This window comes from Vulpes vulpes, chromosome X, assembly GCF_048418805.1.
Source record: "Vulpes vulpes isolate BD-2025 chromosome X, VulVul3, whole genome shotgun sequence".
NCBI lineage: Eukaryota > Metazoa > Chordata > Mammalia > Carnivora > Canidae > Vulpes > Vulpes vulpes.
This window is the reverse complement of record NC_132796.1, coordinates 56,856,480-56,875,084: the sequence shown is the minus strand read 5'-3', so window position 1 is coordinate 56,875,084 and position 18,605 is coordinate 56,856,480. Positions and strand designations below refer to the sequence as shown.

The 18,605-nt window shown below is 37.8% G+C and overlaps 1 protein-coding gene across 7 annotated transcripts in view; it reads right to left on the bottom strand.

Moving 5' to 3' along the window:
• ATP7A (ATPase copper transporting alpha) overlaps window positions 1-18,605 on the bottom strand; it is a 162,613-nt gene that overhangs the window by 18,893 nt on the left and 125,115 nt on the right. For all 7 annotated transcript variants that reach the window (XM_025985014.2, XM_072743331.1, XM_072743332.1 and 4 more), the window contains 4 exons: window positions 11,065-11,259; window positions 9,347-9,529; window positions 6,873-7,089; window positions 1,070-1,216 (listed from right to left, as the gene is read on the bottom strand). In XM_025985014.2, coding sequence (XP_025840799.1) covers window positions 1,070-1,216; window positions 6,873-7,089; window positions 9,347-9,529; window positions 11,065-11,259 — 742 coding nt within the window. The remainder of the gene's footprint in view (window positions 1-1,069; window positions 1,217-6,872; window positions 7,090-9,346; window positions 9,530-11,064; window positions 11,260-18,605) is intronic.

Genomic DNA, 18,605 nt, shown 5'->3' with positions numbered 1-18,605 from the left:
AGAGACATAAGCAGAGAGAAAAGCAGGCTCCATGCAGAGAACCCAATGTGGGACTTGATCCCGGGACTCCAGGATCATGCCCTGGGCTGAAGGCAGGCGCCAAACCGCTGAGCCACCCAGGGATACCTGTACAAGGGATTTTACATTTAAAAATTTAAAATTTTATTCAACTGTATTGAGGTAAAATTTATATGCAAAATACACCCACTTAAAAACAATATGTTTGGGCAGCCCTTTAGCACCGCTGTCAGCCCAGGGTGTGATCCTGGAGACCCAGGACTGAGTACCACATCGGGCTCCCTGCATGGAGCCTGCTTCTCCCTCTGCCTGTGTCTCTGCCTCTCTCTCTGTGTGTGTCTCTCATGAATAAATATATAAAATCTTTTTAAAAAACTAATATGTATACTGATATTATAATTCTATATATGTATGTATTATATATTGTATATTATACATATACAATATACATATTTGGTACATTACATTTTTGGTATCAAAACAACTAGAGATGGAATACATGTAATTAAAACTGACATTGAGTTAGGAGGATGAGATTATAGACATTATTTTATTTTGCTATTACTTTAATGTTATGTCATTTTTAGATTCTTTTTAAAGATTTTATTTATCCATTTGAGAGAAATTGAGTGAGAGAGAGTATGGGGGGGGGGCAAGGAGAGGGAGAAACAGGCTCTCAGCTGAGCAGGGAGCCCAACACGGGGCTCAATCCCAGTACCCTGGGATTATGACCTGAGCTGAAGGCAGATGCTTAACTGACTGAGCCACTCAGGTGCCCATGATTTTTAGGTTTTAAAAAAAACCCTTGATTAGTTTGTTTGTTTGTTTGTTTTTTTAAAGAAAACCATAGGCTAGGGAGGAAAATAACAAAGCCAGGCAAATATAAGAGAATTCTAAGTTAATCAGTAACAATTATGTATTGCTAACATTTTTACTTTGTATTCAGGCTGCTTTTTAAAAGCCCTTAAGTTCAGATGTCTTTCAAAAATACACATAAAATAATAACTGAGAGCACATCATTGAGTCATAGCATACTTATGGAAAACCTTACCATCAACTGCCACCAATACAGCAGTCCGACCTTTTCTTTCATGTTCAGTCATGGAATCATCTACATCGTTGTTAATAACAAGACCATTTCTAATCATCCACTCCCGGTTACCAATGAGGACTCTGTACTGCTGAGCATTAAGAGTATCTGAAATAAAGTACAGAAACAACATTTAGTGAGATCACTTAATACTTATAAAAACCCTGCGAGGCACGTTCTTCCTGTCTAACCTTACTTAGTCAATATGTTGTATTTTTGGTAGACTGTAGTCCACAACAGTAATTTCCAAATTTTCAAGAAACACACTCTGCTCTTCTATGCCTTTGGGCCTTTGCACATTTTGTTTTGTCTCCACTGGAATGTCCTTACCTTCCTCTCCACTTATCAAACTCCATCATATTCTTCAACAGCCAGTTCAAATGTTACTTTCTTGGTGAAGCTTTCCCTTTGATCTTCCACACAACTGAATTAAATTAAAAATATTTGCTATGCCTCAGTAGCTGAATATGGTTGGATGAAAACATACAACCATACTGATATCTAATTTTAAACATGTGACCACTAACTTTACACAAGCCCTTAGAGTTGTCTGGCAATTTTACACTTCTCTAATCCATTCATTCTCCATTCCTTCTAAAGGGCTATTTTATATCTTCCCTTCTCTAACCCTCATATATGGCCAGATGATGAATCGGCTTCCTACTTCAAAAAGAACTAAAAAGCAATCAAGAGAACTTCTGCAAGCTCTCACTGCCACATCTTTTTTTAAAATTTAAATTCAATTTGCCAACATATACTATAACACCCAGTGTTCATCCATCAAGTGCTCGCCTCAGTGCCCGTCACCCAGTTAGGTCATCCCCCCACCCACCTCCCTTTCTGCAACCCTTTGTTTCCCAGAGTTAGGAGTCTCTCATGGTTTGTCTCCCTCTCTAATTTTTCCCACTCAGTTCCCCTGCTTTCCCTTACAATCCCTTTCACTATTTCTTCTAATCAACTACCTATGCCTATGTACACACAAATGTAGCTTCCCTTCTGTTATTATAAACTGCCCTTGCTCCTACTTAAGGCCAACTTCTCCACTTATGCACTAGACCTCTTTCCTTTGCTTATTCTAGAACATTTCTCCAATAATTTTCTTTTTCTACTGCATAATCACATTTTCTATCTTTGTTGCACATAGTCCTATCTTTAAAAAAAACTCTCTTGAGCTTACTTACCTCTTTACTACTGCCCTAATTTTCTGCTTCTGTACTGCAGAACTTGGAAGCGTTGTCTCTATTGACTATCTCCAATTCATATATTCCCATTCTCTTGTGAACCCACTCCAATAAAGTTTTTGTCACACAAGGGACTCCTAACTCTGGGAGGTGAACTGGGGGTGGTGGAAGGGGAGGTGGGTGGGGGGTGAGAGTGACTGGGTGACGGGCGCTGAGGTGGGCACTTGACGGGATGAGCACTGGGTGTTGTTCTATATGTTGGCAAACTGAACACCAATAAAAAATAAATTTATAAAAAAAAAAAACAAAATAAAATCCAAAAAGGCCACCAAAAAAAAAAAAAAAGCTTTTGTCTCTACTACTCCAAAGAATTGTTCACACAGTGTACCAGTGATCTTCACTTTCATAAATCTAATGGCTAATTCCTGTTCCTCATCTTACTTGCCCTATGAGGAGCATTTAACACAGTTGATCACTCCCTCCTTCCTGAAATACTTTCTTTCCTCGGCTTCCAGCACATTCTTATGAGTTACCTTCTCATTCACCACTTTTTCCATCTTCTTCGCTGATCTCCCTGACCTATTAACCTATCATATTGTAGGACTCAATCCTTTTTTAAAAAAGATTTTATTTATTTATTCATGAGAGATACAGAGAGAGAGAGAAAAGCAGAGACACAGGCAGAGGGAGAAGCAGGCTCCATGCAGGGAGCCTGATGTGGGACTTGATCCCACGACTCTAGGATCATACCCCGGGCCAAAGGCAGGCGCTAAACCGCTGTGTAGGACTCAATCCTTAAATCATTTTCCCTCCTTCTTCTATCTATCTACTCTCACTCCTTGGTGATCTTATCCAGTCTCATTGCTTTAAATATAAGCTATACCAGCTTTGTCCAACAGAATTTGGAAATGTTCTTTTTCTACTCTTTAATACAGTAGCCATTAACAACATGTGGCTATTGAGCAGTGAAATGTGGCTAGTATGACTGAAGGGCTGAATTTTAAATAAAAAAAAAATTTAAGTTTATTTATGTATTTATTTTATGTAATCTGTACACTCAACATGGGACCCAGACTCATGACCCCAAGATCAAGAGTCACATACTCCTCTGACTGAGCCAACCAGACAACCCTGAATTTTAAATTAAATACAAATAATTTAAGTTTAAATAGTCATATACAATGAATGGCTATCATATTGGATGACACAGATCTATAAGTGGATTACTCCCAAATCTACATCTCCAACCTACTCTGTTTCACTGAACTCCAGACTTGTATACCCAACTGCCTAGTTGTTATTTCCATTTATATGGCACCTCCAATTGAATATCTAGTAGGCACTCAAATTTAACATGTAAAAAACTGATCTCCTGATCAGTTCTCATCAATATTGTCCTTTCTTTAAAAAAAAAAGATTTTTAAAATTTATTTATTCATTAGAGACACAGAGAGAGAGGGGGGGGGGGCAGAGAGACACAGGCAGAGGGAGAAGCAGACTGAATGCAGGGAGCCCGATGTTGGACTCGATCCCAGGACTCCAGAATCATGCCCTTAGACGAAGGCAGGCGCTCAACTGCTGAGCCACCCAGAGATCCCCAATATTGCCCTTCCAATGGTCTTCCCCATTTTATTTAAATGGTAACTTCATCCTTCTAAATTGTTAGGCCACAAACCTTGACATAATTCTTGACTCATGTTTCTCTCACACCTCATATCCAATGTTAGAAAATCTGTCAGCTAGCTCTCCCTTCAAAACTCATTCATATTTTTTTAAATTTTTTTAATTTATTTATTTTTTAATTTTTATTTATTTATGATAGTCACACAGAGAGAGAACGAGAGAGAGGCAGAGACACAGGCAGAGGGAAGCAGGCTCCATGCAGCGGGAGCCCGACGTGGGATTCGATCCTGGGTCTCCAGGATCGCGCCCTGGGCCAAAGGCAGGCACCAAACCGCTGCGCCACCCAGGGATCCCCTCATTCATATTTTGATCACTTCTTATTACCTCTACTATTAACACATTGGCCCAAAACACTCTTATCTTTCACCTGGATTATGGCAACAGCCTACTAACTCATCTCCCTGCTTCTGCCCTTCCCCTTATTCCTCCAACCATGTATTTTTATCAGAGCATCCAGGGTAATACTTTTGAAACATTAAGTTGGATTCTGTCACTCCTATACACAAAACTCTCCAATGACTTCCCATCTCAAGGGCAAAAGCCAAAATTCTTTCAATGTCCTTACATAATCTAGTGCTGTACTGCTCTCTAACCTCATCTCTTACCCACTTCCCACTCATTGACTCTGCTCTAGGCACAGTGTTCTCCTTGTTGTTCCTCAAACTAGTCAAGCACCCTGGACTTTGGTACTTAACATCCCTCCTACCTGGAATGTTCTTGTCACAGATACTCACATAGGTTTCTCCTTCCCCCTTCTCAGGTTTTTGCTCCAGCACCAACATCTCAATGAGGCCTACCCTGATCATCCTATATAAAATGGGACACAATACTCACAGCATTCCCTATTCCCTACTTTACCTTCCTTTATTTTCCTCTACACTACTATCTCTATCAGACATATTATATTTTCTTATCTGTTTGCTCACTGTTTTGTGTTCTCCCACCAGAAATACAAGTTCCAAAAGATAGTCACTTTGTCTATTCTGCTTAGCTGATTATTTAGTGTCTTGAACAGTGTTTAACAAAAGGTGTCAAATGAACAAAATTACTATGTGTCAGTATGCTTGATGCTGGAACTTCACAGACAAATAATAAAATATAGTTGGGTAGAATCAAGCAGGTAAATAAAGTATTATCATGCTAAAAACAGAGAGTAAGTACAATTGTGATTTAAAAAGAAGAGCAAATATCTCTACCTATACATGTCAGTCAGCAAAGGCTTCACTGAAGAAAGAGGTGAGCTGAATCTTGAAGGATGAAAATAAGTTCATGAGGTAGATGCCACTGTAGGAAAGGACATTATCCAGAGAAAACAGTAAATTAAATGATCTAATAGGCGTGAAATGACATAATGTAAAAAGGAACTGTAAGTAATTCCATATAAATGGAACACAGAATGCATGGAGGTCAGTGGAAAAAGACAAAATGGGTGGTGCAGGGAGTTAGGAGACATAGCATGGGGAACAGACCTAGAACAAAGTCCAGAGAGACTGGTCTTTGTCCCACAGGAGACAACCAGCAAAGCCAGGATCCCTAACAGAACTGCATTGATAGGGTTTAGGATACATATAAATTTCCAAAACAAAAATTTTCTGAGGGGTAGGCATAACTTTCATTACATTCCTCCAAAGGTTCATTATTCAAAAAATAAGTTATAAAACACTATAATAAAAGGTATCAGTCAGAAAGTTATATAATCATATTTGCAGGTTAGCAAAATCACTCAAGCATAAATGGGTAGGGAGGTGCTATAACACTCAGGTGGGTATATTATGTTTGGGGGCAGATGGACAAACCAACCAGAAATTTAGGAAAACAGGTTTTGGCTAGAGATGTGGATTTTGGAGTGGTGGTAAAAGCCTAGAGGTGGCAGAACAAGCAATAGATATGAATGAGATTGTACACAGAGTATATAAAATAAGAAAAAGACAAAGAACAAAACCCTGAGGATACCCAGTATTTGAGAGAAAGAGAAAAGAGGAATTAGAGGAGGATTGGAAGCAACAGCCAGGTAAGTAACAGGATAATTTAGAGAAAGAATGGTCATGAAATTAAGAGAAGAAAGAACTTTAGGAAGAAAGAAATGGTCAATAGTTCTCAAATGCCTTAGGAATTTGAGCTCATGCAAGATGTGGACTTGAGAAGAAACCACTGGAGTAAGTATTGAATAAGGTCATCAATGCACTTAGAAAACGTAGTTTCAGTAGTATGGATGGGGCAGAAGACAGGCTGTGCAATGAATAAGTGAATTAAGTAAACCTAAACTACTCCTTCTAGTAGCTTAGATATAAAGGAAAAATAAGAGGATACAATCTAGACAGGATTACACTGATATTGATGGAAGAAATGTTTATATGTTTAGGAGAAGGAGCTAGCACAGAATTGGAAAACAAAGAAGCAAGGGGATGTAACAGAATAAGGTCCCTGAATAATCAAGAGAGGGTGGGATCTAGAGCAAAGAGGAGGGATACCTCTTCCCCTGAAAAAGGAATCATTCTGAGCAAAAAGTTCAAAGAACAAATGTCTGAGAACCTTAATTTTCTATGTGAAAAATAAACTTGATAATTTGCTTAGGGAACTAAGGAGAAGGCCACAGTATCTCGTGCAAGATATAAAAGGTTTAGAGTAGTTGTGATAAGAAATAAAAGAAAGATAGCTGAACTAATATGGAAGATCAGCTAAGACTAGCATTTGTCACCCTATGGTACAATCAAGGAGCACAGTTGGGAAATATTCTTGAGTAACCCAAGTGAAGTGATCAGAAGGCCTATGGTAAAATCATTTGAGAGAATGAAACCATGATGCCAATTTTTGTTTCTTATCTAACAGTTCAGGATTATAAAATTAGACATCTGTTAATATTTGTCCCATAATTGGTACTATGAAGAAAATTAGCTTACTTGAGAGCTGGGCATCAATAATCATGGAAGATGAAGTTGATGACTGTTCATTATTTGCACCAATTTGAACCAGGGATGCATTTTTAATATTATTTTCCTCTATCTTCCAGTTATCCTTATGTAGCAAGCCTTCAATATTGATGACTTTACAGCTAATACCACAGCCTGGCACAACCTGGAAATCTACGCAGGTACCCAAGGTTTCAGTGTCCAGCTCCTAACAAATAGAAACAGAAGGATTTCTTCTGCTGTTCTAATAATCCAAGATCGTCAATAGCACACTCAAAGATTACCACTGGTTAATTCTAAATGTTTAGACACATGCCACATGCCCAGTTAATTCTAAATGTTTAGAACAAAATATCAGAATTGTTTATTTTAATCCCACTCTCTAAAATGTATACCAAGTTTAGAGAAAGAAAACAGGTAAGATTTACCAATATTTTCTGCCCTTTCCAGTAGAGAATTACAAGTTAAATTTTTAATTCTATTGTCAAGTCAGATTTTCTATTCAGTACAGGGCAAAGGGTAACAAAGAACAGGGCCTTTAGTTACCAGAATGCCTCTCTAGTATGATTCTGTGTCCTTAGTAAGCCAAAGAATTTTGATGGCCATCATTGTTTCCTGGCTCTTTATATCTTCATCCTCTCTGTTGTTTGGTTTGGGTGTAAAGAAGCCAGGTCAGTAATAGTAAATTGGTAAAAAGGAAAGAACACCAATGATAGGAATTGCCATATCATAACTGTAAAATTATGAGATCATTTACAAAGAACTTATACAAATCAATGATAAAAAGATAAATAATCCTATGAAAAAAAACAGGCAAAGGATACAAGCAGAAAGAAATTCAAATAGCCATTGAAAAGATGCTCAGCCTATTTACATAATTATGTAAATGCAAAGCAAACCACCAATGAGTAAATATTTTTTATTTATTAAATTGGAAAAAATAAAGTAAGAATGTGGGGAAATGAGCACTAATAACTTTTGGTGAAAGTATAAACTGGTACAACCCTTCATGTGGGTATCGGTAATATTTGCTATGTGGGCATTGGTCGTATTCATCAGAATTTAACTGCATGTATCCTTTGATCTAGCAATTGCACTGATATGCATTTAACATAAAGATAAACTTGCAAAAGCTGACAAGAACATTAACTGTACATTATAAAAGACAAAAAACCAATCATACAGTAGAATACAATATAGCCATTAAACATAATGAGGCAGATCTATATGTCCTAATATGGAAAAATCATTCAATAAAATAAAACAAGGTACCAAAGATTGGTCACAGTGTAACCTTTCTACATAAAGTCTAAAAAGTAATAAATGCATATATTTTCAGATATGCATTAAAAATGGTTAACAAATGCACACTTTTGGGACTATACTAAAATTTACTGAATTATACAATTTACAATGAACTTTATAGTATGTGAATTGTATCTCAATAAAGCTGCATAGTTATGGTCTGGAAGCAGATTATCCTCTTTCTGACATTGTGACAGAAGGTCAGTTGTAGCCTAATGCTATGTCACAATGCCTACATCATTCATCTCATTTAAACTCATCACTCGGGCATTTTACCATCTCACATCATCCTAAGAAGGATTAGTATAGTACAAAAAGTAATTTTGAGGGAGAGAGAGAGAGAGACTACATTCACATAACTTTTATTACTGTATGTTGTTATAATTATTCTATTTTATTATTAGTTATTCTTATTAATCTCTTACTGTGACTAATTTATAAATTAAACTTTATCATAAGTATGTATGTATAGGAGGAAACACAGTATATTTGGGGTTCAGCACTCTGCAGTTTCAAGCATCCAACTGGCTCCTGGATTCCCTGTAGATAAGGGGAGACCATTGTATTTTATCTTATTTTATTTTTTAAAGATTTTTATTTATTTATTCATGAGAGACAATAGAGAGAGGGAGAGAAGCAGAGACACAGGCAGAGGGAGAAGCAGGCTCCATGCAAGGAGCCCGATGTGGGACTTGATCCTGGGACTCCAGGCTCACGCCCCAGGCTGAAGGCAGGCACTAAACTGCTGAGCCACCCAGGGATCCCAAGACCACTGTATTTTAAAAGACTGCTAATGAATTAACACTTGCTAAACTTTGGAAAGAAGAATTATGAAAGAGGGCAGGGAATGAGGCTTTCCTTTTTCATTATGCAACTCTCTGAACTCTCTGAATTTTCCTACCATAAATAGGCACTATATTTTAATTTTTTAGTCAACAGGGGTCATCTGTGTGATAAAATTATAGTTAATTTCCTTTTCCATCTTTATAGTCTTCTGTATGAAGAAACTAACACATATTATAAAATAAAATGAGAAAACAGAAGTCTTTCTAGCCTCCTACCAACTATATATGTAAATCATAGTCAAACACCAGTTTAGATTTGGTCTGTATAATATTTGTAGAGGACAACTACACTAATAAATAAAGGAAAAATTGTACCTGTTTGCAGTATTTGGTTATGGCTGCTCCTAGAGGGTGTTCACTATTACTTTCAGCAGTCCCCACGATGGCCAGGATCTTATTGCGTGATATTCTGTTACTTTCCACTAGAATCTTTACTTGATTCACTACTGGGGTTCCATGGGTAATGGTTCCAGTCTTATCAAATACCACTACCTTCACCTGTAAGAAAATTAAAATACACTGTACCTATATGACTTAATATCACTTTCCCAAAAATAAGAAAAAGGTTTATTTTACCATATAAATATTTTGTTTCTTAATAAATTGACCTTTCACTTAATTGGAGTTGAACTTTGAGTGAGCAAAAGTAATGAAGAATAAGGAAAAAAATACTCTTATTTATATCTAATAACCCTCCCTTGCAAATGTTTAACCATACTGTGAATATATGTTAAACAACCAGAATTGTTAATTGTTGACTATTAGTAAGTAAAGAAGAGATGACTCTGCCTCCAGGGAAAGAGAAAGGCTTTCAATACTAACCAGTTCCAGAACTGGAGTGGAAATCTGGGCAGTAGGCATATGATTATAAAAGAAAGGTAACTTTGAGCACCAAATAAGACCTGCTGGTTTGCTATGACTTTATTGGGTCTAGAGGAGAAGCCTGGTCTGAGAAGAGACAGCTCAGTGAACCCATGAGGGCAACTGAGCCCAGACTTCTTTAAAAGGAAGAATCTGGAATTAGAGAACACAGTCACTCCACAGTAAATTTGGAATATGAACCTTGAAAACTGAATAGCTTGAGGAAGCAGGATGAAAAGAGAAAGAACAACTAAATACGAAGCATAAATCTGAACATAAGAAGAAATAGCTATAAAGAGTATTATGGAAACAGCTGAGGAAACTGGAATATGGACTAAAGGTTAGATAACAGTATTATAGCAATGTCAACTTCTTGATTTTGATCTCTATATTATGATTATGTAAGAGAATATCCTTGTTCTTAGGAAAGGAGCCTGACATCTGCAGTAAACGGAATACAAGAGTTCTTTATACTGTTCTTTCAATTCTTAAGTTTGAAATTATATCAAAGTAAATAAAAAATCACTATAAAAACTAACAGCTTGTATTCACTGGTTATATGAGGTTCCAAGTCTGTTGTAAGCTGTGTTCTGTGTTTACTACATGCATCTGTATATAGTTTATATCCTCATAATAAGAACATATTAGAAGGAATACGGTTTTAGTTGAAGTCAAGCAGCTTTGATTGAAATTGTTGTGGAAATCCTAATATGAGAGAGATGAGGGATAAGATTATATTTCTGAAGTCATAGCTGCAAACTGTCAGCTAGTGGCAAAGGGAAAGAAACTACAATGTTACTACTATAAGCACTACCTTACCTTGAAGAACACAAGCAAAGACTTGCATTTTTCCTGGGCAAATATGCCTTCTATCATCCTTATCTAAAGACATTTTTAATCTAAGCTGGAATAGGACTCCCAAGTTTTTCACATCAGGGTCTGCTCTAAGAAAGAAGACCTGTAGTAGTTTTAGAGATCTTACAGAACTAAGACCAATCCAGAACAGAACCAAAAAAACACCTTTCCTACCTCAACCCTCAAGACAGTCCCAGAAGCAGCTCATGGGACCATGAGAAGAAGCTTCTGGACCATGTGGAAATAATTTTAGATTCTGTTTCTCAAAAGGGGTTCTACTGCCAGTTTGGATGGAACAGTTCTGGAGACTATCTTACCTTATGAGCCATCTCCAATGGCTCGCCACCTTTGATTAGTATGCCATTTTGAGCGCCTACTCCTGTACCCACCATCACAGCAGTTGGAGTGGCTAGTCCCAGTGAACAGGGGCATGCAATGCACAGAACTGTGATAGACGCTTGGAAAGCAAAGCGTATTATCGTTTCTGTTCGGGAGATACTTCTGTTATATCCCTTTAGAAGAAAGGCATGAATTTTGGTTATTGATCTAGAGCTGTATAAAACAAAAGGAACAAAGCTTAACTCTATTTAAATAAAACCACATTTTTCAAGTCACACATAACCTACTTAGCTGCCAACATATACATTTCAGTAACTAGTAAGAAAACACTTTTTTTCTTGTAGGAATATAAGAAATTGTGACATTACTGGTAAACAAGTCATAGTCCTAAAATTAAAAATTCAATTTTGCTGATTCCTGAGTTACAAACTACACAGTTAATCTAAAGAACATGAAAACACCTGGGTGACTCAGTGGTTGAGCATCTGCCTTCAGCTGAGGGCATGATCCCAGATTCCTGGGATCGAGTCCCGCATTGGACTCCCTGGAGGGAGCCTGCATCTCCCTTTGCCTGTGTCTATGCCTCTGTGTGTGTGTGTGTCTCATTAATAAATAAAATATTTTTTTAAAATCTAAAGAACATGGGCAACCCCGGTGGCTCAGCGGTTTAGCACCGCCTTCAGCCCAGGGCCTGATCCTGGAGCCTCGGGATCGAGTCCCACGTCGGGCTCCCTGCATGGAGCCTGCTTCTCCCTCTGCCTGTGTCTCTGCCTCTCTCTCCCTGTCTCTCTCTCTGTGTCTCTCATGAATAAATAAATAAAATCTTTAAAAAAATCTAAAGAACATGAAAGTCACCTTTTTCCCTCTATATTGAGAATAATTGCTTTTATTAGAGATTTTCAAAAATAGCTGCAAACATGGGACCTAATTCTTAGCAAATCTGATCCTGAACAAAAAGAATTCTGAATCTCTACATACTAAGACCATAAATCTGCCTTTCACACTATACTTTAAAGACAATGGAAAAATCACCCAACATGCAAAGGAAGCTTAATCCTATTTCAGTAAAATTTTCTTGAACATAACAGTGTGAACTGAATATATCAGGTAGTATAGCTCTTAGTGACATTGAATATTTGCTTGTATGAGTAAATACAATTGACAGCATTAGGGGAAATCTCCTAGACCCCCTTGAACTCATGAGAAAAATTCCTAAGGGATACACATTCCAAAATACTCAGCAATCTTCTTGTTCAATGTGTAATTAACCAATATGAATCATTTAAAAAATTATACTAATGAGCATATATCATAAAGTAGACATGTAGTTTTTATTATTCAACCTGTTCTATTTCTTTTTTACATTCAAAACCACAGTAATAGTATAATAGGAAATCCATTTGGAAATATTCACAATCTGGTCACTGAAAAATGGGAAAAGTTCCACCCTGCATTACAGCCAACCCACTGTGTTTGAGGAGCCAGAAGCACAGGTGAGATTAGAAGTCACCTGCCCCAACAAAGCCCCATTCCATAGCTCTGTGAGTTTTTATCCCAAGTTTCAACAACCAGAGGGAACAGTGAGAACTGTTAACTAAAATACTGGCATAGGTAAGGGTTTGGCTAAAGGCCCTGAAAAGCCTAAGCACCAAGGAGAGAAAGGGAGATCAAGTAACATATGAAAAGGGGAAGAGACAGTAACTATCATGGGGCCCAATTTCCATTAAAAAAAATAGCAGGAAACTAGATGATTTGTGGAGGTGTCTGTCATCTGTGGCAAGAGTAAATCCCTCCACCTCATCTAACTCTCTGAAATGTTCCAGAGTTAGAAGTCTTCAGTTTGTTTTTTATTCCCTTAAAAGAAAGACCTCTTCTCTCCCACCACTCCCCTCCATTGCCCCCAAGAAGCCACATGTCCTGATCTCACACTCTTCTTTCCGATTTCCACTGTCTGTGTCTAGAGTGAGACAGAGTCCCTCCTCCCTGAACCCAAGATTTAAGGAGTTCTTCCCCAACGCACCAAGGAAAAGTAGCCAGATGAGACGGAACACTAAAGTTTTGGAAAAAACCACAGATGCAATTCCACAAAGTAGAGGCAGTGTTATTTATACACAGAGACAGGTTTAACACATTCTATCCAAAAAGGGGCTGTAGGAAGCTGTGGTCATAAAAACAAGCTGTGGTCATCAAAACAGTGTGGTACTGGCACAAAAACAGACACATAGATCAATGGAACAGAATCCAGAATCCAGAAGTGGACCATGAACTTTAAGGTCAACTAACATTCAATAAAGGAGGAAAGACTATCCATTGGAAGAAAGACAGTCTCTTCAATAAATGGTGCTGGGAAAATTGGACATCCACATGCAGAAGAATGAAACTGGACCACTCTCTTGCACCATACACAAAGATAAACTCAAAATGGATGAAAGATCTCAATGTGAGACAAGATTCCATCAAAATCCTAGAGGAGAACACAGGCAACACCCTCTTTGAACTCGGCCACAGTAACTTCTTGCAAGATACATCCACGAAGGCAAAAGAAACAAAAGCAAAAATGAACTATTGGGACTTCATCAAGATAAGAAGCTTTTGCACAGCAAAGGATACAGTCAACAAAACTAAAAGACAACCTACAGAATGGGAGAAGATATTTGCAAATGACCTATCAGATAGGGGGCTAGTTTCCAAGATCTATAAAGAACTTATTAAACTCAACACCAAAGAAACAAACAATCCAATCATGAAATGGGCAAAAGACATAAACAGAAATCTCACAGAGGAAGACATAGACATGGCCAACACGCACATGAGAAAATGCTCTGCATCACTTGCCATCAGGGAAATACAAATCAAAACCACAATGAGATACCATCTCACACCAGTGAGAATGGTAAACATTAACAAGGCAGGATACCACAAATGTTGGAGAGGATTAGGAGAAAAGGGAACCCTCTTACACTGTTGGTGGGAATCTGAAATAGTGCAGCCATTCTGGAAAACTGTGTGGAGGTTCCTCAAAGAGTTAAAAATAGACCTGCCCTATGACCCAGCAATTGCACTGCTGGGATTTACCCCAAAGATGCAGATGCAATGAAATGCCGGGACACCTGCACCCCGATGTTTCTAGCAGCAATGGCCACAATAGCCAAACTGTGAAAGGAGCCTCGGTGTCCATCGAAAGATGAATGGATAAAGAAGATGTAGTTTATGTATACAATGGAATATTACTCAGCCATTAGAAACGACAAATACCCACCATTTGCTTCAACGTGGATGGAACTGGAGGGTATTATGCTGAGTGAAATAAGTCAATAGGAGAAGGACAAACATTATATGTTCTCATTCATTTGGGGAATATAAATAATAGTGAAAGGGAATAGAAGGGAAGGGAGAAGAAATGGGTAGGACATATCAGAAAGGGAGACAGAACATAAAGACTCCTAACTCTGGGAAACGAACTAGGGGTGGTGGAAGGGGAGGAGGGCGGGGGGTGGGGGTGAATGGGTGACGGGCACTGTGGGGGGCACTTGACGGGATGAGCACTAGGTGTTATTCTGTATGTTGGCAAATTGAACAATAAAAAATAAATTTATTCTTAAAAAATATATTTTAAAAAGGGGCTGTAGGAACATAGAGGAAACAAGCTACTGATAAACTACTTCCAACTAGAGCAAAGTAACGGTGCATATAAATTCATACTCTCTTAAGTGCAGGCTACACTGCACATTTACTCATACTATCTCAAACATATGGACCCCTAAAAGGGTACTTGACCTAATACAGTGGAAGTGTGGTAATAAGGGTAACATGACATGGTAATGGATGAACAAGCATATGGTGATGCTAAAGCAACAACATACATCAACAAGATAATAATTGTTCAGGAAAAATCCTTTTCCATTGCTGAGGTTACAAATTCAAAGTTACCTATGAACATTCTCCTCTGAAGTCCTTATTTTCTTTAACATTTTTTCTTAAGATTTTTATTTATTTATTCATGAAAGACACACACAGAGAGAGAGGCAAGAAACACAGGCAGAGGGAGAAGCAGGCTCCTCGCAAGGAGCCTGATGTGGGACTCAATCCCTCATCTCCAGGATCACACCCTAGGCTGAAGGTGTCACTAAACCGCTGAGCCACCCGGGATGCCCCTTCTGAATTCTTTTAAAGCTATGGCTTAAAACAAAATAAAAATCCATATCAATAAGAGAAAGGATAAAAATCATGCAATCATTTCAATAGATGCAGAAAAAGCATTTGACAAAGTACAACAATCCATTCATGATAAAAACACTCAACAAAGAAGATTTGAAGAGAATATAGCTAACATAATAAAGGCCATTTATGAAAAACCCATAGTTAACATCATCCTAGAGAAAAACAGAGAGCTTTTCCTCTAAGGTTGGGAACAGAACAAAGATGTCCACCCTAACCATTTTTATTCAACATAGTACTAGAAGTCCTAGCCACAGCAATCAGACAGCAATAATAAAAAATAAATAAAAGGCAAAATCTAAATCAGTAAGAAGTAAAACTTTCACTATTTGCATATTACATGATATTATATATAGAAAACCTGAAAGGTTCCACTAAAAAAACTAAGTTCAGTAAAGTAGCAGGATACAAAAATCAATCTACAGAAATCTGTTGCATTTGGATACACCAATAATGAAGCAGGAAAAAGAGAAATTAAGAAAATAATCCCATTTATAATTTCGCCTTAATAATAAGATACCTGGGGATCCCTGGGTAGCTCAGGGGATCCCTGGGTGGCTCAGTGGTTTAGTGCCTGCCTTTGGCCCAGGGCGCGATCCTGGAGTCCTGGGATCGAGTCCCACGTCAGGCTCCCTGCATGGAGCCTGCTTCTCCCTCTGCCTGTGTCTCTGCCTCTCTCTCTCTCTCTCTCTCATGAATAAACAAAATCTTTAAAAAAATACCAACAGCATTTTTCACAGAACTAGAACAATCCTAAAATTTATATAGACCCACAAAAGCAATCTTGAAAGAACAAAGCAAAGCTGCAGGTGTCACAATTCCAGACTTCAAGTTATATTACAAAGCTATAGGAATGAAAACAATTATAATAATGGCATAAAAATACATAGGACAATAGAACAGAATAGAAAACCCAGAAATAAACCCACAATTATATGGTCAATCAATCTTCAACAAAGTAGGAAAAAATATCCAATGGGAAAAAGACAGTCTCTTAACAAATGGTATTGGAAAAACTGGACAACTACATGCACAATGAGGAAACTAGACCACTTTCTTACACCATACAAATAAATAAATAAATTCAAAATGGTGCAAAAGACCTAAATATGAGACAGGAAACTATCAAAATCCTAGATGACAACACCGGCAGCAACCATTTTGATCTCGGCTGCAGCAACTTCTTGCTAGGTATGTCTCCAAAGGCAATGGAAATAAAAGCAAAAATGAACTATTGGGACTTCATCAAGATACAAAGCTTCTGCACAGCACAGGAAACAGTCAACAAAACTAACAGGCAACCTATGGAATGGAAGAAGATATTTGCAAACAACATACTGATGAAGGGTTAGTATCCAAATTATATAAAGAACTTATACTCAACACCTCAAAAAAATCTGGTCAAGAAATAAGCAGAAGACATGAACAGGCATTTCTCCAAAGAAGATATCCAGATGGCCAACAGACGCATGAAAAGATGCTCAACCTCACTCATCAACAGGGAAATGCAAATCAAAACCACAATGATATATCACCTCATACCTGTCAGAATGGCTAAAATCAACAACACAAGATATAACAGGTATTTGTGAGTTTGTGGGAAAAAAACAACCCCTCTTATACCATTGGTGAGAACTGGTGCAGTGACTCTGGAAAACAGTATGGAAGTTCCTAAAAAGTTAAAAACAGAACTACCCTTCAATCCAGCATACTACTGAGTATTTAAACAAAGAATACAAAAACACTAATTCAAAGGAATACATGCACCCCTATGTTTATGGCAGCATTATTTATAATAGCCAAGGTGGAATATTACTCAGCCACAAAAAAGAATAAAATCTTGCCATTCGCAACCACATGGATGGAGTTAGACAGTATGATGGTAAGCAAAATAAGTCAGTCAGAAAAAGACAAATACCATATAATTTCACTCATAGGTAGAATTTAAGAACTAAAACAAAGAGTAAAAAAACTAGAGAGAGAGAGAGAAAGAGAGAGACAGACAGACAGACAAACCAAGAAATAGACTCCTAACTACGGAGAATAAACTGACAGTTACCAGAGGGGAGGTGATGGAGGGATGAGTTAAATAAGTGACAGGGATTAAGGAGTTAATTTGTCATGATGAGCACTGGGTGATATATGGAATTACTGAAACACTGTATTTTACACCTGAAACTAATATAACACTGTATGTTAACTAGCTGGAATTAAAATTAAAACTTTCAAAAAATAAAAATCAACAGCTAAAATTTCCTAAAAACCAAAATTTGCTTGCTCATTGGGAAGGCTCCCTCACCAGATGGCTGGTTAGGAGTACTTTTTTTAAAAAAGCAGTGAGACTGCTACATGGGAAAAAACTTGTTTGGTTCAGTAAAGGGAGAAAGGATTTCTAGAATTAATCTTCCCTTCTCTGTACTCCATCCAAAATTAGAATCCATCAACTATCATTAATTACGATGCCTATTTTTTTCTTTTGTATATTTTTATTGGAGTTCGATTTACCAACATATAGTATAACACCCAGTGCTCATCCCGTCAAGTGCCCCCCCCCCAGGGCCCATCACCCAGCCACCCCATCCCCCCATCCACCTCCCCTTCTACTACCCCTTGTTCATTTCCCGGAGTTAGGAGTCTCTCATGTTCTGTCACCTTCTCTGATATTTCCCATTTTCTTTCCTTTCCCCTTGATTCCCTTTCACTATTTTTTATATTCCCCATATGAATAAAACCACATAATGTTTGTTCTTCTTGGATTGACTTACTTCACTCAGCATAACACCCTGCAGTTCTATCCATGTTGAAGCAAATGGTGGGTATTCATCATTTCTAATGGCTGAGTAATATTTCATTGTATACATAGACCACATCTTCTTTATCCATTCATCTTTTGATGGACACTGAGGCTCCTTCCACAGTTTGGCCACTGTGGACATTGCTGCTATAAACATTGGGGTGCAGGCGTCTCAGTCTTTCATTGCACTGTATCTTTGGGGTAAATCCCCAGCAGTGCAATTGCTGGGTCATAGGGTAGCTCTATTTTTAACTCTTTGAGGAATCTCCACACAGTTTTCCAGAGTTATTGTACCAGTTCACATTCCCACCAACAGTTAAAATGCCTATTTTAGTAATCATCCTAGATTTCAAGTAATACTGCATATAATCTTCAACAAAGAAAGAAGTTCCAAAGGAAACCAGCAGCTTCTTAATATAGGCACATGACTTTCTAAGAAGTTAAACTTGAGTTCCCACCTGAAAGAAATTGTTAAGAGGCAACGTGCAAACCTTACACACCACATAT